Here is a 23814-nt window from a genome sequence, read left to right as displayed (position 1 = left end):
TTTTACCGCGTACGTAATCCGCGTTCGAAACATTACGTCATCGTTCGACGCGATTGTCCGTTGCCCGCCAGGTTTCAAAAAACATTTGCGCAAATGTTGCAAAAGACGAAATAACATAATACAGATAACACTTGTTTTTACTTTATATTTGTATTGTATTGAATTTAGCTAGTAAACTGAGTGTTTAAAGTGTATCATAGTCTAGCTAGCTTGTGTTAATACACTCAGTTTACTAGCTAAATGCAATTAAACAATTAAATACAATACAAATATAAAGTTAGCAATGCTAATAAATGTAATTTGTAAAATAAGTCTTAATGCTGTTTCGTCTTGTGACGCTCAATGAATGAGCGCGAATGTTCGCGAAAGTTCATGAACCTTCCTACTCATAGTTCAACGCGATCATCCGTTGCCAGGCAGGTTTGGAATTTTCGAACGCAGATTACGTAGGCGGTACAATTTTCGCCCCCGGTACAATTTTGGTGTGACAGCACAAACACTACAGTGTTATGCTGCGTTCGTTAACGTCGGAGGTGGAATGTCAGAACGGGAAAAGCGTCATCTCCGACCTACGTCCGTTCGAGCTGCCAACACGGAAAAACATGGATGCTCACGCTTAATTACAAGAATACAAATGCATTATTCCAATTATAGATTATAAATGCAAATGATTTAGTTCTGAAAAAAAGAATTGTTGACAGTAAGTGAACCGGTTTTACATTACTGTCATAAGAACCAGTGCTATCATTAGTTACAATGCTAGACGCTCTATCGGTATGAACTCGGTATCGGCCGATACTCAGGTTCAGGATCGGAATCGGGAAGGAGAAAAGGGTTTGGGAACATCTGTGGGATCTTCTGCCCTCAGAGTTCGTCTCCCGCCCTGACCTCTCCTACGCCGTGGAGAAGCAGAACCAGACCCTCTCGGCGCGGGTCACCTGCCTGTCCAGCCGAGGAACCCCCCCGATCACCTTCTCCCTCCTGAGGGGGGCCATGCTCCTGGCCCGGCAGACCTCCGAGCAGGATGCGTGCGCCTCCTTCAGCGTGCCCCTGGTCCCGGACGCCCCCCCCCGAGGGCTACGCTGCCGGGCCGAGAACGGAGGGCGGGTCGCGGACGGGACGGAGACGGCCGTACACGTGGGTCAGTGCTCTGATTGGATGGTCTCCATCATGTGATCAGAGTTTACATCCAATCCCTTGTACTGAGTTGTGGAGCCCCCAGTCGTTATGGTAACGGCTGGGTGAGCAGCAGGGGAACAGTACGCAACAGCACGACTCGGGAGGCAGAAGTCTGCGTAGGAAGAATGGTATTTACTAGCGGATAGGTCGGTACTCGGTAGATCAGTCATAGATCAGGCAAACAATCCGGTGTGGGTACCAGATTGACTCGGCTGCCAGATCGACTCAGGGTCCTGTGCTTACAGATGACGTATCGACACTTGACGCATCGACACAAGCCAACGGACAAAACCCGGAAGGGTTGTTTATAAACGGGGCTCAATCATGGACATAAAAAGAAGGCTCAATCCGTTTTGGATTTCATTGAACGCAGCCCGTTCTTTCACACAAACAAAGCCATTGGAAACACGTCTAAAAGCACTGATGAATGCATATGTAACCCAGTTCCTGTTAGGGACTCTTATTCTGAAGGAGGAGAACGGAAGTGTCTGCGTGTGGGTGCCTGTTTTGACTCTGTGTTGGGAGCGCTGGAAATAAAGATCTTCTTCCTTTATATATTACCCAAGTATAGGCAACAATAATTTGTACATTAGATTATTATTCATAGATCAGAAAACAAAAGGAGATTGTAAAGTATTTGGTTACTTATAATAAAAGACGTCCACACATGAGTCCAAGATAAATCAACGTCTTTACTTTAAGTCCGCGTCCGCGCATGCCCCCCGTTCCGTCACGACGTATCCGGGTACGTCATTTACATATGATCATACAATTCTATTACATCTTCCCCTTGAGATTCTTACGATCTTAACACTGAAATTATCAACATTGGCTAGGAACATCACTTAAGGCTTATTAAAGTACTATTCTGTTAATTCTATTACCAAACCAGGAAAATGTGTACGGCCTTCTGGAACTCAATGTAAAACCAACCAATACATTCCGAAACGGTATGATAGACATTTCTGGAACTCTTTTCACATTAAAGATGAAACACTTTTCATTGTTTGAACTCAATGCAATATTACCAATCTCGTGTATCACAGTGCACAGTACGATAGACATTACTGGAACTCTTTTCCTTTTTCCAAGTGTCCAGATGACACGACCGCTCACAGGTCCAGTCTCTGAACTGGTCTACTGACCCTGCCTGACCTGGTCTGAGTCAGGCCATCAGCAACTGCGCCCGTGCTGGTGTCAACCATTGTAGTGCTTCTCCCCGGGTCACTGGACGGCTGCTCTGGTTGAGGCCCCAGTGTACCTGATGGTGTAGATCTCACGCTGGGCACCACCTGAAGATGGCGACGGTTGCGGCGAAGTCTGGCTCCCTGCTCCGTCTCCACAAGGTAGGATCTCGGTGTGATGCTCTCGCCAGTCACCACAGCTGGAGTGACCCAGGACTTTTGATGGTCCAGTCTGGTGAGAACGTGGTCCCCTGCCCTTAGTGTTGGAAGGTTCTTCACTCCGTGGCGTTGGTTGTAGTAGTAGTTTTGTTTCCTCTTCTCTGATGCGTCCTTGGCTGCAATACTCTGCTTGTTAGGCCGTCTGGGTTGTAGGTTGCGGTCAAGGGTAGGCAGAGTGGTTTGAATCTTGCGGCCCATTAAGAGTTCTTCTGGGCTTACCCCAGTGCTGCTGCACGGAGTAGATCTGTAGCACATAAGTGCCAGGAGAGGGTCCTTTTGTCTCAGGATCCCTTTTGCTATTTGCACCGCTCTTTCGGCGTGCCCGTTGCCTTGAGGATGGTGTGGGCTCGATGTGATGTGTGAAGTCTAATTCACGGGCCAGTTGCTTGAACTCCTCACTAGAAAACTGTGGGCCATTGTCACTGACCACTTCGTCTGCCACCCCATAGCGGGCAAAAGTAGCTTTCAGTTTTGTGACTACTTGGACGGTAGTGGTGGTGGGCATATGGAGAATCTCAATAAACCGTGAATAGTAGTCAGAGATAACTAAATAGTTCTGTTTGTTGTACTCACATAAGTCCATGCCGATTCTTTTCCACGGCCTGTCCGGGAGCGGTGTGGAGATCTAAGGCTCTCTGGACTGAGCTCTCCTTTGTTCCTGACAAGGCTGGCAGGCTAGGACTTTCTGCTTGATGTGAGCTGATATACCCGGCCACCAGACGGCAGAGTTAGCTCTGTCTCGGCATTTAGTCAGTCCCTGATGACCATCATGGATACGTTCTAACACATCTGCTCTCAATGTCTCTGGGATTACTATCCTATTGCCTCTAATCACCAGGCCCTGGTGAACTGACAGCTCGTTTCTCATGGGGAAGAACTCTCTAACCGTTGGGTGTGTCTTACCTACTTGATCAGGCCACCCGGACTGTATGTATCTGGCCACAGCTTGTAGTGTGTCATCAACAACTGTGGCAGCTCTGATACTGTCCATTCTTCCCTCTGTAGCCGGCATGTTGTTGATGATGGATGCTTCGTAGCACTCCACATCAACATTGGTGTCGCCTCCATCCTGCGCATCTCCTACTGGGCTCCTGGACAACGCGTCTGCCGTGACGAGGGTTTTCCATGGTACATATTCCGCTGTAGGGTTGAACCTCATCAGCCGCATCAGGAGCCTCTGGCAGCGGATGGGGACAGTATCTAGGTCTTTGGAGTTTATTAGAGGGACTAACGGTTTGTGATCTGTGATCAGCCTGAACCCCTCTAGGCCATATAAGTATTTCCCAAACCGCTCACAGGTCCAGACGCTCGCCAGGCACTCTTTTTCTATCTGAGCGTACCTGGTTTCCGCCCCACTCAGACGCCGTGAACAATAGGCTACAGGTTTCCAGCCCTCACTGTGTAGTTGCATCAGCACGCCCCCTATTCCATAGCTGCTGGCATCTGCAGAGACAGCAGTGGGTTTGTTGACATCATAAAACGCCAGAGTGGGTGGGGTTGTAAGAAGTTCTTTGATGGATTGGAATGCTGACTGCTGTAATGGGCCCCATGTCCACGCGGATTTGGACTTCAGTAATTCGTACATGGGCTGGCCCACAGCAGCTAGGTTCGGGATGTATTTACCTAGATAATTCACCATCCCGAGGACTCTCTTCAGCTCGTGGACATTAGTGGGTGGAGTCAGGTCGTTTATAGCGGAGACCTTGGCTGGGTCAGGACGTGTGCCATCTGCGTCTATCACGTGACCCAAAAAATTTAGTCTTCGCTGTCTCAAGGCACACTTTTCTTCATTTAGCTTCAGCCCAGCTGTCTCCAGGCGCTCCATGACCTGCCGAAGACATTCGTCGTGCTGGGCCATATCTTTTCCATGCACTATGATGTCGTCCATGTAAACAGCGTTCCCTGGTAGGCCTTCCAGCGTTTCCTCCAGCGTTTCCTTCCTCCTTCCTCCAATTTCGGGTGCGCTAGATATCCCAAATGGGAGTCGTTTGAAACAGTACCTGGCAAATGGTGTGATAAAGGTTGTCAGTCTCTGACTACCCTTGTCTAGTGGTATCCTCCAGAACCCTGCTGCCGCGTCTAATGAGGAGAACACCGTGGACCCACTCAGCTCGGCTGTGATCTCATCTGTTGTCGGCAAAACAAACCTCTCTCTCTTAATGGCCTTGTTTAATTTTCGTAGGTCAACGCAGATACGCACCTGTCCTGATTTCTTGGGAGCGGGCACCATGGGAGCACACCACTCCGTGGGCTCCGTCACCTTTTCTATGACGCCTTTGGTCTCCATTCTGTCCAGCTCCAGCTTGACAGACTTCATGAGGGGAATGGGGACTCTGCGGGCAGTGTGGACAGCGTAGGGTTGGGCATCCTCCTGGAGCGCTATTTGCACTGGCTGTGTTTTTAGCAGGCCGAACTCTCCTCCGGCGCCACGGACCTCACAAATTCTCTTCACGAGCCCCATTGTCTGTGCCACTTCTCTGCTAAGCAGGTTGCTCACACTCTCTCCTCCAACAACGTAGACTCTGAATGAGTACTTTTTGTCCTTGTGCCACACGTTTGCTGTGAATTGGCCAATACAGTTCAATCGCCCACCTGGACTACACAGCATGGCTTTTGCTGGGTGTAGTTTAGTCGCTTGGCTGAGACTCTTGAAAGTCTCTTCACTCATAATGCACACATCCGCTCCAGTGTCTATTTTGAAACTAACTGGCGTGTGGCAGATATTCAACTTTACTGTCCATTGCCCGCCACTGCTTGAGGATGTGCATTTTACTGAGCCTAGAAAGTAAGCTGCATTTTCTTCATGCTCGCTGACTTCATTCACTGCCATTTTACTTTTGCACATTCTTTCCCAGTGCCCAATCTTCTTGCACTTGTTGCATGCGGACTTAATTGCAGGACAATGTTCTTGAATCTTGTGCGTCATTTTCCCACTTCTGTTACATGTCTTTCCCCGTTCGCTGCGTCTGTTTTGTTGGTCCGTTTCGTTATACCTCCGTTCGTCCATTTTGAATTTGCTAAAGCCCCGTGCGACCTCCTCTACAGCACATGCAGCGGCCTCGCCGGCTAACCTGAGCTCTCACCTCCTCCTGTTGACGAGCCTCCTGAACTGTCATCTCTATCGTGAGATTTGAGATGCAGTTTTCGGGAGAGTTCTTTGTCCCTGATACCCACCACAATTCGGTCCCTAATGTGCTCTTCACGAGTAACTCCGAATTCGCAATGCTCAGAAAGTTCATAAAGGGCGCGAATAAAAATCTCCTGCACGCTGCACACGTTGGTAAAAGCAAGCCCTCTCGTGGATGACATTCCGTTTCGGTATAAAGTAAGCATCAAATTTGCCCATTACTACATCAAAATCCTCTCCGTCATCTTCTTCAACAAAACGGAATGACCCGAATATATTCTCTGCTTCCCCGCCTAAGGCGTAGATAAGGGTGCTGACCTGTACCCCTCCGTCCTCTTGATCCAGCTTCGTAGCCGTTCTGTACCGCATGAAGCGTTTCTTCCAATCGCTCCATTCTGCAGGCCTCTCGAAGCAGAAACTGTCCGGCGGATTAAACTTCGGCATCGTCAGCTCGGACCACTTCTGACACCATGTAAAGTATTTGGTTACTTATAATAAAAGACGTCCACACATGAGTCCAAGATAAATCAACGTCTTTACTTTAAGTCCGCGTCCGCGCATGCCCCCCCGTTCCGTCACGACGTATCCGGGTACGTCATTTACATATGATCATACAATTCTATTACAGAGATCATTAATACTTGAGAATAACATGGGAATGAATGAAATGCGCGTGCACATTTAAAAGACAGCGTTTACCGGAAGTGCGTCATTATTGCGCATCTAGGAGCCCGAGTCAATCCGGTACCCACACAGGCAGGGAGAAGACGCAGTCGGGAGGGAAGGAATCGGAAAACTCGGGAACCATAAATATCACGAGGAGAAGCTGGGACGCTTGATACAAAGAACCAAGACGAACTGGCCCAGAGGAAGGGAAACACGCTTTCTAAATCCACTAGGAGGGGAACTTTAACGAGGTACCGGTGAGGACAATTAGGGTGAGAGAGGACAGTCAGAGAAACACAAGGACAGGGAGGGAGGGAATCAGTGGAGAGGGCGAGATGTGTGAGTCTTATTATAACAGGAAGCCTCGATGGCGTCTTGGACTGTTCCTGACCTGTGTGAGTCGCCCCTTCAGTCCAGATAACGTCTCCCATGATGCTCTCTGCTCCCAGCGCCGGTGGGCGGGCCGGTGACCCTGAACTATGAGTACAGCACGGCGGAGGACTTCTCCGTGACCTCGGTGACGTTCTACTGCCGGGTGGCCAAGGGGAGCCACGCCCGCTTCCAGTGGTTCTTCAACGGCACCCTGCTGGACCCAGACGAGCCGGCCTTCTACGTCCTGCTGCAGCCGTCTGTCCGGCAGTCTGTCCTCCTGCTGCCCGTGGACAGACGGAGCTCCGGGACGTACCACTGCCGGGTGTCAGACCTCTTCGACAACACGACGGGGGTCCAGAGCGGGAAGCTGTACCTAGACAGAGAAGGTGAACGCTGGTCTGTACTTAGAGAAGGTGAACGCTGGTCTGTACTTAGAGAAGGTGAACGCTGGTCTGTACTTAGAGAAGGTGAACGCTGGTCTGTACAGACCCACTGGGCCACCGTAGCCACGGAGTCTGACACTGGGACCCATCGACTGACTTCTTTGACGTGTAGATTCCTTTGGCTGTCTTGCAGTCTTGCAGACATGTCCACTTCACCCCATAGAGTATAACAGATAAACTTGGCCTCTCCCACCATTGCTGACTTCAGCCTTGACCAATCCTAACCTCTCCACGATGGTCCCTCTCCCTCACCTTTGTTACCTTTGTATTAACCCCACAATGTGAAAGTCTCCTTAAAGGATCATGTACACATCCCATTGTTTCATGGAATTTATTCTTTGTCTGTTGGCTGTCTGTATCTCCCCGTGGTCATGCTCTAAAATTAAATATAATATTTACTGGCTGAAGTGTCCTATAAAGAAGTTCTCCTTGGTCACTAGAAGTGTCTGTCCTTGGGTTCCTGAAGCCTCTCTTCTCTCCGTCCCCTGCAGTGCTGAACCGCCTGTCCAGTGCGGTCGTCGCGTTGGTCTTCAGCTGCTTCGGTCTGCTGATCACCTGCGTCTCCACCTGTTGCTGCGCTGGACTGATCTGCAGTGAGTGTGCTCCTTCACCTGTCACTACTGTCCCACCTGTTCACCAGAGAGACTAATCCTAATGATATCATAATCTGGCTTTATTGTATATTGTACGTCCTTGCACTTTAAAAGAGTTAGCATCTTATCCTATCTATGTTTTTTGTGTACGGGGAATGGGTTAACCTAGTGATAGTTAGTGCTTGGCATTTGGTTCTTCTGTTGTTTCTCTTTCTTCTCACAAATGTACTTACACTTTGGATAAAAGCGTCTGCTAAATGCCCTAAATGTAAATGTGAATGTAAATAATAACCTGTGAATGTGCGATGCAGTACAATGCAGTAGGCGTGTACATAGGCAATGCTCTTTACAAACGCAGTCACGAATAACCAATCAAATGGATGAACTGCACAAGACAAGGACTTCTAACTAGCAACCCACCTGTGAGCCTATGCAGTTCTTCATCATTACAGATTTTAACACAAACGTTCTCTTGTTCTTTATGTTCACTGAAGGGAGGAGACAGGAGCGCCATAAACCGACGTAAGTCACTCTGAGAGAAGATCCAGGGAAGAGCTGTGGAGCTTTGTGACCTGTTCTACAGAGTCTTTTGTTATAGTTCTACAGATTGTGTTGTTATAGTTCTACAGAGTGTGTTGTTTTAGTTCTACAGAGTGTGTTGTTATAGTTCTACAGAGTCTTTTGTTATAGTTCTACAGAGTGTGTTGTTATAGTTCTACAGAGTGTGTTGTTATAGTTCTACAGAGTGTGTTGTTATAGTTCTACAGAGTGTGTTGTTATAGTTCTACAGAGTGTGTTGTTATAGTTCTACAGAGTGTGTTGCTATAGTTCTACAGAGTGTATTGTTATAGTTATATAGATCTGTTGTTCTGCCTCAGGGGGACCTCCGAGGTGGAGGGCGTTGTCCTGGCCTTTGAAGAGGATCTGGTTGGTCAAGCCTCTCTCATCTACAGACTTGCAGTTCAGATTGAATCACGTTCCTCTAGAACCATGAGATACAATAACATGATGGAGTGAGGGTGAACAAACTTCTTGATGAATGAATGAATTCTGTTCTGCTCTACTCCTTCTGAGGACTGGGAGGAGTACCGAGAGCGGGTTGAGGGCCTGACCGCCGCCGGACTGGAGTCTCATCTGGTACCGACTGGAGGAACACTTGACCAGTGAGTCTGCACTCAGGTCCTCTCCTCCTTAAGACCATGTCTCCTCTCTGCAGGTGTCACTGGCCTCGGAGGAGGAGCAGTGGCCGGAGAACTGGGAAACACAGGAGGAGAACACAGAGCTATGAGGAGGAGAACACGGAGCCATGAGGAGGTGAACACGGAGCCATGAGGAGGAGAACACGGAGCCATGGGGAGGAGAACACGGAGCCATGAGGAGGAGAACACGGAGCCATGAGGAGGAGAACACGGAGCCATGGGGAGGAGAACACGGAGCCATGAGGAGGAGAACACGGAGCCATGGGGAGGAGAACACGGAGCCATGAGGAGGAGAATGCAGGATGAGCAGCCAGAGAACCGGGGAACCGGAGCTGAACAGCGTTGGTCTGAACAGAACTGGTTGGTTTGGGACCAGAAAACATCTGTAATCTGATATAAGGTTCCCCAGTCATAACCAACAGCTTTAATATATGACATGATAATAATAATATATATAAAATAACTTAAAGAACACGTCTGCCTCGACTTTTAATGTACACGTGACTTCAAATGCTACTTGCTACTTCAAATGTGTCATTTTGTTTTAAGGCAAAGTGATTCCTTCTTTTTCCTTTCTTCTTCTTCTTCTTCTTCTTCTTCTTCTTCTTCTTCTTCTTCTTCTTCTTCTTCTTCTTCTTCTTCTTCTTCTTCTTATTATCTTTTAATGCCATCGTGTTCTTGTCTAAAATAACTTTGTTATAAGTTATTATGAAGCGCTGCCAATCAGACTCCATCAACTGCTGCTCTCCAGGACGGCCTGGCCCCATGGCGGTCCGCTGCCGCCCCCTGCTGGTAGCTTTATGTAACAGCAGGTCTGCCGCCCCCCGCTGGTAACCTGAGGTAAAAGCAGGTCTGCTGCCCCTGCTGGTACCGGGAGGTAACAGCAGGTCTTCCGCTCCCTGCTGGTACCGGGAGGTAACAGCAGGTCTGCCACCCCTGCTGGTACCGGGAGGTAACAGCAGATCTGCCGCCCCCTGTTGGTACCGGGAGTTACTGCTGTCTGGAGAAAAACGCCACGTACAATAGGGTAGCAAAATCCTTTTCGTCATTCCCATCCCTCCACGACGGTATCTGGTTGGGAACAGACCATTCAATAAAGTCATTAATTAAAATTAAATGTCATAAAGGCAAAAACTTTATTAAGTCAACGTTTCTAAAGCTCTAAAGCAAGTCTGGTGCACAATCAATAAGACGCGTGACGTCAGACGCCCAGTCATTAAGAAGCGTTACGTCAGAAGCGTGATCAGACCAAGGGGGCGGGTCATCAGTCCGACACCGCGTATCAAGGCGAGCTAAGCCCCGCCCCCGAAGCAGCACGGCGCCAGCCCATTGGCTGACGTCGACACATCGGAAAAGCAAGAGAGAAGAAAAAGCATCACTGCGCGAACTGTACTCAGGCTGCGTAATCTCAATAGCCCTCGACTCTATAAGTAGTAGTTTATTCTGCAGAAGCCTTCACTCTCCTCCTCCGCCGGCTCTAATTTGTGTGGCTGCAGCGCAGACGTCCCGTTGCGGACACAGAAGAGGCCAGAGGTGAGTGCTGCAGCCCGGTGCTCTCCTGTTGTTCTGCAGAGAGCCGGAGAACGGAGAACGGAAACTGGGACTGAGATGATCTGTGTTCATATCTGGGCTGATCCTCCAGTCCACGTCAGAGGGGATGTACAGGGGAGGACGTGGTTTACTGGGCTGTCTCCAAGATGCCCATCGAGGGGACGATCTCTGGAGACCGATCTCCAACACTGCTCGGGCTTTTGTTTTGGGATGCTTCGGTGCCTGTACTTGATGAAGCGAGGTTTACGAAAGAGAAGCGATGTGAGAGACGGTGTGTTTTGGTGGCTAGCCGGCGTCTGGAGGCTTGGACACATGCATGATGTCTGGAGATAGAAGTTAGGAGGTCTGCGCTTTAAGGGCTCTCCTCCGCAAACTGAGGAATGACGTTGCTTAGCTGCGAGTTATGTCTTGTCCGCTCGGTTCCTTGGTTTCCTCTCCAGGAGTTCTCCACCCGTCAGATCTGGACAGACTAGTCTTAGCGTTGTGTCCAACACTGCCAAGAAGAACTCACCTGTGTTATGACACAGGTGTTATAACACCTGTATTATAACGCTACCAACTGTTATCCGGGAGGACTCACCTGCACTCAGGATATACAGCCTAACTTAGACCTGGATATACAGCCTAACTTAGACCTGGATATACAGCCTAACTTAGACATGGATATACAGCCTAACTTAGACCTGGATATACAGCCTAACTTAGACCTGGATATACAGCCTAGCTTAGACCTGGATATACAGCCTAATTTAGACCTGGATAAACAGCCTAACTTAGACCTGGATATACAGCCTAATTTAGACCTGGATAAACAGCCTAACTTAGACCTGGATATACAGCCTAACTTAGACCTGGATATACAGCCTAACTTAGACCTGGATATACAGCCTAACTTAGACCTGGATAAACAGCCTAACTTAGACCTGGATATACAGCCTAACTTAGACCTGGATATACAGCCTAACTTAGACCTGGATATACAGCCTAACTTAGACCTGGATATACAGCCTAACTTAGACTGAGGCTGTGAAGCCTCTCCGACCCTGAGGCTGTGGAGGGTTAGGGCCTCTCCTCCGAGTCTGTGAAGCCTCTAAAGCATCTCCTAACAGGCTGTGCACCTTGCACCAGTGTGTGTTAGAGGTTCACTAGTTGTTCTGCAGACGGGGGCACGTCTAACTTAAACCTTAACCTTAACCTTGAACTATGCGTTTGTATACAGAAGGATGTAGATCTCCTCCTAGATGTGTAATAACACATTCACATGATTTACAAACCGTCTCATATCTTTCCTCGATTATTTAATGGTGAGAAAAAACCGATATATTATACTCCTAAATATTGAAATATATAACCTTTTGACACTTTGACCCAGATAGTATTGCATTGTTCCCTTATTCCGCTTAGGATGAGGGTGATATATTGTTGTTTCTCTTTCTCTTTCTTCTGACAAATGTACTTATTGTGAGTCGCTTTGTACAAAAGCGTCTGCTAAGCGGCCTGAATTTGAACGTCAATATGTAAATGTATTTAGTTTTTGGCGTTTTCTTGTTCTGGATTTGATTAATCTACTCAGCTCAGTTGATCTCTTTATTTACACACACACACACACACACACACACACACACACACACACACACACACACACACACAAACACACACCTTCCTCACAGTAAACACATTGTTAGAACAGCTGCCTGATTAGCCTGTGTTTGACCGCTTATGTCACCCCCCTCATCTGGGACATGGATCGTGTTTACAAAGCAACGTGTCCGTAGCGCTGTGGGTACCTACTGATGTCTCAATATATCTAAAGCTCCCTGTGAAGCACATGGAAATCTGTTTTCAGACATTGCTGAGTTTGTGCTTTAGGTATTGACGAGATTCAACATTCATCGGAGTTTTCGTTGATTCAGTCGTAGGTAAAGATGAGGGCAACAATATGCCCAATGTCTTGCATTGGTGCATGGCTGCTCCCTCTAACCACATGATTCATATCTATTAATAAAGTTAGGAAATAGTACGAAACCGGTTCTGTTAAGTCGCTCCAGCGTTGTTGGCTGAGGGCTGATCTGAAGCAGGCGGGCCTTGCTCAGGTGTAGAGTCAGGAGAACTCAACTTCCAACCTGACTCCAAGGGACCCTGAGTGCACGTCCCACAGGGGGGGCGCCCCAGAGCTGAGCGGTGCAGTGCAGTCGTTTAGTTTAAGATAATTCAGTTAAAGTCAGGGAAGGCCCCATGAAGGCCAGCTGACTAAACGGTTAATTGAGGAGAACATGAATATGATTATACTCAATTTATGAATGAACCCCATTCAATAATATAATCTGCTTACAAAAGGGTCAACTACGCACGCACGTCATTTGGTGTATGGCCAGCCAGCTTAAACGCACTATAGTTTATAATAAGTCTTTTTCTGGAGGAATAATTTAATATTTGACTACGATTGAATCCCAACATGTCGTAAATGACATGTGTCATGTGTCATCAAAAGTCCAGACCCAGTGGCGCCCCGACCCCTGACTCCATTCAGACCAATCAGATGCCCTCACGATACGAGACGGAACCCTTGGCTTGACATTAGGGCCGTTTGATTGGTCTGTACGCATTGGTTCTCCTCGCCCTCTGAACGCTGATATCTCCTCACTCTGCTCCTCCTCCTCCTCCCAGGCTCCACGCGTTTCCACGATGACCACCTCCTGGAGCGACAGGCTGCAGAAGAATGCAGACCTGCCAGCGAACATGGACGGCCTGGCCATGAAGAAGTACAGGAGGGAGCCCTACCACAGGTAGAGTCCACGAGGTGGTCCTCACTGGAGTCCAGAGTCAACCCCCTGGTGGTCCTCTCCATGGAGCAGGAGATGGCGAGACGCCCCCCCCGACTGCTCCTGACCAGCTGGCTGTCGCCCTGCGGGGCTGACTCCGCCGTCGGGGGGGGAATGAGTGCATGAATGGGTGAATGTGAGGCAGTGTTGTAAAGCACGGTAGTAATGCGTCCGTTTACTTGCTTTTCTTCGGTAAAGACACTGATTGATTAGTGAACGGCCGTTACCCGCTTGATTGCTGCCTCGTCACCCAGCGATAAGAATCCTTTTTATTGTGTTTCCTTGCCCTCCGAGAGGAGATCCGGTCGTGGCCGTGATCACTCCCAGTTAAATGAGTCAGTGGTCGGCTCAGAGACTCCTCTCTCCATACGTCCTGTCAAGCTTTTGTCCTCCCACCCAGATAATATAAGATAAGATAAGGCTGGCAGGATGGGGGGGGGGCTCTGGGTTGGGTAACAGTGAACTCTGCCTCGTTCCATTCTCCCGTTATCAGTTACAGTAAGCTAACAACACGCTGGCAGGTGGGGCCTCAGTCGCCCCACTTTATTCTCTTCTCTGAGACAGCCTGTTAGGCTAGGAGCTAGGAGCTAGGGGCTATGGGCTAGGGGGTAAGGGCTAGGGGCTAGGGGCTAGGGGCTAGGGACTAGGGGCTAGGAGCTAGGGGCTAGGGGGTAGGGGCTAGGGGGTAGAGGCTAGGGACTAGGGGCTGGGGACTAGGGGCTAGGGGCTAGGGGCTAGGGACTAGGGGCTAGGAGCTAGGAGCAAGGGGCTAGGGGTAGAGGCTAGGGACTAGGGGCTGAGGACTAGGGGCTAGGGGCTAGAGGCTAGGGGCTAAGAGCTAGGGGCTAGGAGCTAGGGACTAGGGGTGCGGGATAGATAGTATAACACTGAGGATTGTTCACATTCTTTGATCTCCTTGACGTCTTATGAATGAGTTATAACCGAGTTATGAACGAGTTATGAACGAGTTATGGTCGAGTTATGAACGAGTTATGAACAAGTTGTGGTCGAGTTATGACCGGGTTATGGTCTAGTTATGAACGAGTTATGAGGGAGACTGACGTGCGTCCAGATATCTGATAACCGGTCCGTCGGGCTGTGCGGTCTGGAACCTCTCTGTGTGTATTTGCACACGTTTGTCTCCGTAAATATTTGTTTGTGTGTGTGTGTGTGAACGTGTGTGTGTGTGCGTGGGCTTGCAGGCGCGCGCGCGCACGTCTGTGTGTGTGTGTGTCTGTGCGAGTGTGTGTGTGTTTGCGTGTGTGGATGCTTGCGTTTGTGTGTGGGCTCACAGGTGTCAGTGTGTGTGTGTGTGTGTGTGTGTGTGTGTGTGTGTGACCATGAATTGATAATCTCTGTCAGAGACAACCCTAACCCCCCCGACGACGCTGAGGGTGTTGGAGGTCACTGTCCGTGCCAGAGGTCAGTGTTAGAGGTCACTGTCCGTCCCAGAGGTCAGAGTGTTAGAGGTCACTGTCCGTCCCAGAGGTCAGTGTTAGAGGTCACTGTCCGTCCCAGAGGTCAGTGTTGGAGGTCACGTCCATCCCAGAGGTCAGTGTTGGAGGTCACGTCCGTCCCAGAGGTCAGTGTTAGAGGTCACTGTCCGTCCCAGAGGTCAGAGTGTTAGAGGTCACTGTCCGTCCCAGAGGTCAGTGTTGGAGGTCACGTCCGTCCCAGAGGTCAGTGTTGGAGGTCACGTCCGTCCCAGAGGTCAGTGTTAGAGGTCACTGTCCGTCCCAGAGGTCAGAGTGTTAGAGGTCACTGTCCGTCCCAGAGGTCAGTGTTGGAGGTCACGTCCGTCCCAGAGGTCAGTGTTGGAGGTCACCGTCTGTCCCAGAGGTCAGTGTTGGAGGTCACTGTCCGTCCCAGAGGTCAGTGTTGGAGGTCACTGTCCGTCCCAGAGGTCAGAGTGTTTCCGTGGTAACAGTGAGCCACTGGGCAGAGCGCTGCACAGCTGTCGGCCGTTGCTAGGGGACGGCCCGTCTCCACAGAGCTATTTGAGGCTGTGCTGCCGTCAGCTGGGAGCAAAGTCAACCCCGCTATCTTCTCCCACGCCCCACCCCTTTCCCGGTCCGCCCGCTTGGTCAACACAGGCTGGGCCCTGCGAGCCGGACGGGCCGTCGTTCAGCAGCTTTACCCCGGCCCCTTGAAACCAGGGAACCCAGTGAACCCAGTGAACCCCTTGTTCCACGGACACTGGTGGTATGGTGATGGTGGTGGTGGTGGAATTAATGATGGTGGTGGTGGCGGTGGTGGAGGAGGTGGTGGAGGAGGTGGAGGGGGTGGTGGCGGTGGTTTTCAGGGAACACAGTCTTTACACCCTGCAGTCTGTAGTCTGGCTTCTTTAGGAGTATGAGAATAAGCCGGTCAGCCTGTGTTGGGGTCCTAAGTACCTGTGTGTGAGCCTCCTCTAAAGTACCTGTGTGTGAGCCTCCTCTAAAGTACCTGTGTGTGAGCCTCCTCTAAAGTACCTGTGTGTGAGCCTCCTCTAAAGTACCTGTGTGTGAGCCTCCTCTAAAGTACCTGTGTGTGAGCCTCCTCTAAAGTACCTGTGTGTGAGCCTCCTCTAAAGTACCTGTGTGTGAGCCTCCTCTAAAGTACCTGTGTGTGAGCCTCCTCTAAAGTACCTGTGTGTGTCGTGTCCACTGTGAGCTCTGCTGTAGCTTGTTTTGATTCTATGTGGCTTCTGATTGTTCTGGAAGTCTTTGAGAAGAGCTGGCAAACACCATCGCACAAAACACCCCCGGCCCCCTCCCCCACTGACAAAAGACGAGACAGAATGACGCGGAATGCCCATTTTTTGCAACAAGTTAGAAATGTGTTGAATAGTAAGTAGGCCGCGGTGTGTGTGTGTGTTGTGTTAGCGTAATGGATGCGCTGCGTTGTGTTAGCTTCATGGATGAGGTGTGTGTTGCTGGAGCCCAGCTAAGATCATCACAAAGTGTGTTAAGATTTAATCAACCCTACGATGCGCCCCCTTTGCACTGGGTCCAAATGGGAACTCATTCACTACGGCCTCGCTGCCAGGTATGTCTGCTCTCTTTCAGAGGACTTTAAGAGCTTTTACAGGACAGTTGATCATGATGGTTGTGTGTGCGTGTGTGTGTGTCTCTGTTGTGTACGGGGAATGGGTTAACCTAGTGATGGTTACTGCTTGGCACTTGGTTCTATGAACTTCCTTACTGTACCGACAGTGATATAGTGTTGTTTCTCCTTTTTTGACAAATGGACTTATTGTGAGTCTCTTTGGACTAAAGTGTCTGATAAATGTGAATGTGCGTGAGTGGATGAGGTCGATGTCCATACTGGAGGCTGGGCCTCGACTCTCGATGCTTTAATTAGTATCAGCCAGGTATGGTCTGGATCGAATCCCCCAAAGTGGACCGGCTCGGGTCTAAACAGGACGGGTATCTGCTGCCATTTTCATATAACAAATCAGAAAAAGGTACTTACTTATTTACCGTTTTCATTTGCTGCCGTTTCAATTCTGAATCTCAATTAAGCTGACTCAGCAAAAGGAACATTACATAACGTATGTTTAAGCTAAGCTAAGGAAGAACTTTGACCCTGACCCCTGACCCCTGACCCTGACCCTGACCCCTGACCCTGACCCTTAACCCTGACCCTAAACCCTGACCCTGACCCCTGACCCTAAACCCTAACTGTGCTCCTGCAGGGTGTTCGTGAACCGGAGTCTCGCCATGGAGAAGATCAAGTGTTTTGGCTTTGATATGGATTACACTCTAGCAGGTAAGCACACACACACACACACACACACACACACACACACACACACACACACACACACACACACACACACGCACACACACACACACACACACACACACTCTATTCTCGGTGGTCGCTAGACGACTGAGCCGGCCCTTAGTGTGGACACAGCAGCGTCCACAGCGGCTGAATGGGTTCAGGTTCTTTGCCGCAGGGAAGACATCTTCTCAGTATCGCTTAGAATCCTCGAGATCTACTTTTACACTTACATTGAGTGCATTTAGCAGCAATTTCATCCAAAGCTATTCACAATCAGTCCATTTGTCAGAAGAAGAGAAACAACAATATATCTCTGTGGGTACAGTAAGGATGTTCATAGAACCAAGTGCCAAGCACTAACCATCACTAGGTTAACCCATTCCCCGTATACAACAGAGACAGCTAGGGTAAGATGCTACACAGTACAGATGCTAAGTACTACTTTTAAGTGCAAGAGAAATGCAATCTGCAACGATGGGGTTTGGAGATTTTTCAATTTTAAAATACTTCAGACACAATGGACTCCCTCCACCAGGAGAGGAACATCTCCATGTGTTGATGGCAGGATGCGCTAGCCCTCATTGTGTTGAGCTCCCCCCAGCACTCCATTCGCTGTGCAACCCTTTGACTGGCCGGTGTTCAGGCTGCTGCCTTCCTTCCTACCCAGCGCTACAATAGTCTACAGCTCACTGTAACCAACCCTTTGACTGGCTGGTCGGTGTTCAGGCTGCTGCCTTCGTTCCTACCCAGCGCTACAATAGTCTACAGCTCACTGTAACCAACCCTTTGACTGGTCGGTGTTCAGGCTGCTGCCTTCGTTCCTACCCAGCGCTACAATAGTCTACAGCTCACTGTAACCAACCCTTTAGCTGGTCGGTGTTCAGGCTGCTGCCTTCATTCCTACCCAGCGCTACAATAGTCTACAGCTCACTGTAACCAACCCTTTAACTGGCTGGTCGGTGTTCAGGCTGCTGCCTTCGTTCCTACCCAGCGCTACAATAGTGTACAGCTCACTGTAACCAACCCTTTGACTGGCTGGTTGGTGTTCAGGCTGCTGCCTTCGTTCCTACCCAGCGCTACAATAGTCTACAGCGTGTTGACGTCTCACTCACGGCCGACGAACTCAACCGCCAGACGACGTCTCGATCAGTTCTCTCTCCTAAACAAAGCGAGCGTTGAGCCGGGAGCAGAACCTCCCAGAGCAGAACCTCCCAGAGCAGAACCTCCCAGAGCAGAACCTCCTGGGAGTAGAACCTCCTGGGAGCAGAACCTCCCAGAGCAGAACCTCCCAGAGCAGAACCTCCCAGAGCAGAACCTCCTGGGAGTAGAACTTCCTGGGAGCAGAACCTCCTGGGAGCAGAACCTCCCAGAGCAGATCATCCCAGAGCAGAACCTCCCAGAGCAGATCCTCCCAGAGCAGAACCTCCCAGAGCCGGACTCCGATCACATGTTGACCAACGAGCCTCTGAAATAACAGAGGAGGAGAGGAGGAGAGGAGAAGAGGAGGAGAGGAGGAGAGAAGAAGAGGAGGAAAGGAGCAGAGGAGTAGAGTAGAGGACCAGGACAATAGGAGGGGAGGAGCAGGAAGGGTTAGGGTCGGCCGCTGTCCCTCTTTATGGGCTCATTAGTTGGTGCTAACATTTACACCGACGTGCATCCGGTGTCCATGTCGGTCCTGGCTGTGAGGAACCTTCTAGAGCCCTCTCTGCCCTCCTTCTAGAGCTCTCTCTGCCCTCCTTCTAGATCCCTCTCTGCCCTCCTTCTAGAGCCCTCTCTACCCTCCTTCTAGAGCTCTCTCTGCCCTCCTTCTAGAGCTCTCTCTCTGCCCTCCTTCTAGAGCCCTCTCTGCCCTCCTTCTAGAGCCCTCTCTGCCCTCCTTCTAGAGCCCTCTCTGCCCTCCTTCTAGAGCTCTCTCTGCCCTCCTTCTAGAGCCCTCTCTGCCCTCCTTCTAGAGCTCTCTCTGCCCTCCTCTAGAGCCCTCTCTGCCCTCCTTCTAGAGCTCTCTGCCCTCCTTCTAGAGCTCTTTCTGCCCTCCTCTGGCGCCCTCTCTGCCCTCCTTCTAGAGCTCTCTCTGCCCTCCTTCTAGAGCCCTCTCTGCCCTCCTTCTAGAGCCCTCTCTGCCCTCCTTCTAGAGCCCTCTCTGCCCTCCTTCTAGAGCTCTCTCTGCCCTCCTTCTAGAGCCCTCTCTGCCCTCCTTCTAGAGCTCTCTCTGCCCTCCTCTAGAGCCCTCTCTGCCCTCCTTCTAGAGCTCTCTGCCCTCCTTCTAGAGCTCTCTCTGCCGTCCTCTAGAGCCCTCTCTGCCCTCCTTCTAGAGCTCTCTGCCCTCCTTCTAGAGCTCTTTCTGCCCTCCTCTAGAGCCCTCTCTGCCCTCCTTCTAGAGCTCTCTCTGCCCTCTTTCTAGAGCTCTCTCTGCCCTCCTCTAGAGCCCTCTCTGCCCTCCTTCTAGAGCTCTCTCTGCCCTCCTTCTAGAGCTTTCTCTGCCCTCCTCCCCCCGCTGTGGTTCTTTGGTCTGTTCTCGGTAACTCAGTCTAGAAACACTTTAAATTTCTCTTTATTTAAAAACACAGGTATGTTAGACTGCAGTGTGTGCGAATGCAACTATAAGTAACTCAAAGATTTCATTTAGCTCGTAGCAACCTAGCGTAGCTCATGTAGCTCATAGAGAGCTAGCGTAGCGGCTGGGTGCTCTGAGGGGGAGTTCAGCGAGTTTAGAGAGGGTCATCACGTGGTTATCTTCTGGAACATGTCTCGCAGGGCTTTGACCCGTTGCTGAGCCCGGGCTTCAAACCAGCACCCTCCCATCCAAAGGTTCCCCTAACCCCACTCCTCACATGATGTGAAGATCACAGGAACAAACCCGTCCAGAGTCCCCCTCGCTCCACTCCTCGTGGCGTGTCCTGGACTCACGTTCCAAGCACGGAGTGGGCTGACAACATGGCCGACCGGCCGGCTCACCCTCAGACTCCAGGCTGCGTTCCCTGCATGAGGCTCAGGATGTAGAGCGGGACGGCCGGTCACCGGAAGGTTGCTGGTTCGATCCCCGGCTCCTCCTAGCGCAGTGTCGAGGTGTCCCTGAGCGAGACGCCCCCCCCTGACTGCTCTGTGTCTAGGAATAGGAGGTCCTCTCCTGTGTAGGATACGTCCTCTACAGGGTTGAGTTGTTTACCTTGCGTCGAAAGGGGTGAAAGACATGCTTTGCCCGTGCGACAGGGGTGTGAATCATCGACCCCGCTGACAGTAGGCTCTGATTACCCCCCCCCAAACACAGCGATCAGAGTGAGCCTGCAGAGCTTGCCCCTCCAGACACACATTGTAGAGGGGTGTGTGTGTGTGTGTGTGTGTGATGACAGCTCATGTCCTGGCATTTGCAGGATTGATGAATTTGGTCTCCGGTCCTCTCACCTCCTGCACAGACAGAGTTGAAGCGGTCCAATCACAACCGTTTATCTGATAAGGGCGGGTTGAATGCGATCATCTTACAGAAGAGAGGCAAATGGGAGCGGCTGAGGCCTTTTCTTAAACAACCAAGATGGCCGCCACTAAAGTGTCTCTTTGGACTTCAGTTCTACTGTCTGATTATTAAACAGAAACGTCCATCAAACTGTATCGTCGTTTCAAAGGACTCCACCGGAGGATCATGGGAGATTTAATTCCCCTCATCACCCCGGAAGTAGATGATCTAGAAGAATCTAGAAGAAGCATCTAGAAGAATCAAGGACACGCCAGGAGCAAACAGAATGTTAATCCTCTCCTTTCTACATCCTTATCCTCATAATCCTAATAACAATGTTCGCTCTGTGCACCAATCAGAACCCCGGCTGCGGCGAGGTCACTGAAGGTCAGGGTCGAGGTTTGGTTGTTTATTCTTCCAGTGAGCCGGCAGAGACGGAGAGAGAGGCGGGATGGATTGGTGACTTCACGGGAAAGGCTCCCAAAATAGGTTTCTTTGTAGAGGCTCAAGAGTTGGGAGAGCAAGGAGGAGGTGGAGGAGGTGGAGGAGGAGGGAAGGACGGAGAGCTCTGGTTGGTCCAGCTGGCCCCTGGCTCAGAGCCAGCCCCTCTGCTGGCCGGCATGGGGACCAGAGAGGGGGGGTCTCAGAGAGAGAGGGGGGGGTCTCACAGAGAGAGGGGGGTCACAGAGAGAGGGGGGGTCACAGAGAGAGGGGGGTCACAGAGAGAGGGGTTCTCAGGGAGGGGGGTGTCTAGGGGGGTCTCACAGAGAGAGAGGTCGGGGGGTCTCAGAGAGGGGGGCTCCAGCATTGGGCAGAAATAGTCGCGGGCTTTAAGGCTTATACCGTCCCGGACCCACACACATCTATCTTTATCGCCGGTCGCATGCAACTATAAATAACACACACACAAAGATTACACATGTACAGCAACTGAGTGAACGTTGTTCTAGACACAGAGACACACGCAGAGACACAAACACAGAGACACACACACACACACACTCACATACACACACACACACAAACACACATGCACACGCACACGCCGCAATAGTAAACAGAGAGCGTTCTCAGGGCCCTGCCAGAGGACTCAGATGCTGACTGATTCCCTCAGCGCTGCTGCCCCCCCCCCCCGGGGGTGAATGTTTGTGTGGGTGATGTTGTCCCCCGAGCCCCCCCCAGCCTCTGCAGTCTGTATTAATACCGTCTGACATCGCCCTGTCACAACGCGGGATCGTCCCTCTATTGTTCTGCTGGTCCACGGCCACGCCCTCCACGGAGAGGGGGGGGGGGGGCGATCTCTGACCCCTGACCCTTAATCTCTGTGGTCTACGTCTGACCCCTGACCTCTGACCTCTAACCATGACTCAAACAATGACCTGCATGGTCACAGGTCAGGGGTCGGAGGTCAGAGGTCGGAGGCAGGGCCTCTGAACCCCGGTGGATCAGGTTCTGTGTTGACGGCTGGAGGCGGGGGGGTCGGCTGGCCTCTGCATGCGGGCGTGGTCGCAGGTACCGGGGGGGGGGGGGGGGGGGGGAGAGGGCCTGCAGCCACGTGTGTGTGTGTGCGTGTGTCACGCGGCGATGACATAAGCAACATTCAGCTACCATCAACATCAGAAACAAGTGGTGTGGCGTCAAGCGTCAGATATCGGTAATATCAGAGTTCACTGGACCCTGCATAGCCCCCCCCCCCTGCCCACCTCACACCCCTGCATCAACTTATGGTGTGTCGTCTGTCCTGCTACATAAAAACAGTACTTAGCATTGTGTAGCATCTTATCCTGGCTATCTCTGTTGTATACGGGGAATGGGTTAACCTAGTGATGGTTAGTGCTTGGCACTTGGTTCTATGAACATCCTTACTGTACCGACAGAGATATATTATTGTTTCTCTTTTTTCTGACAAATGTACTTATTGTAAATCGCTCTGGATAAAAGCGCCCTGAATGTAACAATATGAGTAACTCTCCTTTGTGCCGCTAGATGCATAGCTAAAAAGCTACATTGTCTAACGGTGGAGCTCTTTCGCTAGAGGCTAAGCTAAAGCGCTAGTTGTTTAACGGTACAGCTCTTTCGCTCGATGCTAAGCTAAAGCGCTAGGTGTTTAACGGTACAGCTCTTTCGCTCGATGCTAAGCTAAAGCGCTAGTTGTCTAACGGCTGAGCTCTTTCGCTCGATGCTAAGCTAAAGCGCTAGGTGTCTAACGGCTGAGCTCTTTCGCTCGATGCTAAGCTAAAGCGCTAGGTGTCTAACGGCTGAGCTCTTTCGCTCGATGCTAAGCTAAAGCGCTAGGTGTCTAACGGCTGAGCTCTTTCGCTCGATGCTAAGCTAAAGCGCTAGGTGTCTAACGGCGGAGCTCTCCTCTGTCTCCAGTGTACAAGTCCCCGGAGTACGAGGCGCTGGGCTTCGAGCTGGTGGTGGAGAGGATGGTGTCCATCGGATACCCCCAGGAGCTGCTCAGCTTCGTGTACGACCCGTCCTTCCCCACAAGGTCAGCATCACAACGGCGAGGAGGAGGAGGAGGAGGAGGAGGAGGGGGAGGGGGGGTGGGAGGGGTTTCTTTCTGGCTTACATAAGCAGAGATGTGGTGTTTTGACCTGCTATTTGCGTTTGTATGTGTCCTCTTTGATAATAATATTAGTCATAATAAATGGTTGTTCATCATGACGGACGATGCGTGTGTACCAAGTTTCAGGCCTATTGTACCTTCCTAAAGAGGATGGTGGCCTGTTGAAATGCTGAACTTCCAGGCCTTGTTATAGCGCCAACTATGGGTGATTTTTGCCCATCCTTTTAATCCCTTTGACTCATTTTACGAGTTCTACAAGCCTGCCAATTGTTACATATTTTGAGTCACAAAAGTCAGGAATAAAATAATAATTATAATACCAAGGAATGTTTTTTGGTGGGACCCTGATGACCCTGACCAGTGATGAGTGTTGCTCTGTGCTTCCAGGGGCCTGGTGTTCGACACCATGTACGGGAACCTGCTGAAGGTCGACGCCTACGGAAACATCCTGGTCTGCGTGCACGGGTTCAACTTCCTCCGGGGGTGAGCGGCCCCAAGTCTCCCCCAGTCTCCCCCAGTCTCCCCAAGTCCGCAAGAACAAGCATTAGCACACAAGCTAACAAGACTGAGCTGGCCTTCATACAAGCCTGTGTGAGGGGTTTGAAACCACATCAGGTTTCATCACATCTCCCTCTCCTCTGCTCTCTGTCTCGCTCCCCTCTCCTCTC

At 50.6% G+C, this 23814-nt stretch overlaps 1 protein-coding gene across 10 annotated transcripts in view; it reads left to right on the top strand.

Annotated features, from left to right (window-relative positions):
* The window catches only part of LOC307071204 (cytosolic purine 5'-nucleotidase), a 42740-nt gene that overhangs the window by 5023 nt on the left and 13903 nt on the right, over nt 1-23814 (top strand). For 2 of the 10 annotated variants that reach the window (XM_079730138.1, XM_079730137.1), the window contains exons 7-13: nt 869-1141; nt 6825-7133; nt 7682-7783; nt 8278-8305; nt 8662-8710; nt 8858-8920; nt 9000-9642. In XM_079730138.1, the coding sequence (XP_079586264.1) occupies nt 869-1141; nt 6825-7133; nt 7682-7783; nt 8278-8305; nt 8662-8710; nt 8858-8920; nt 9000-9071 (896 nt within the window). In that variant the 3' untranslated portion in view covers nt 9072-9642. The other 8 variants (XR_013811618.1, XM_079730139.1, XM_079730135.1 and 5 more) reach the window with 8 other exon arrangements.

This window comes from Pollachius pollachius (genome assembly GCF_949987615.1).
Source record: "Pollachius pollachius genome assembly, chromosome: 2".
Classification (NCBI taxonomy): domain Eukaryota; kingdom Metazoa; phylum Chordata; class Actinopteri; order Gadiformes; family Gadidae; genus Pollachius; species Pollachius pollachius.
This window is presented reverse-complemented; position numbering and strand designations above follow the sequence as displayed.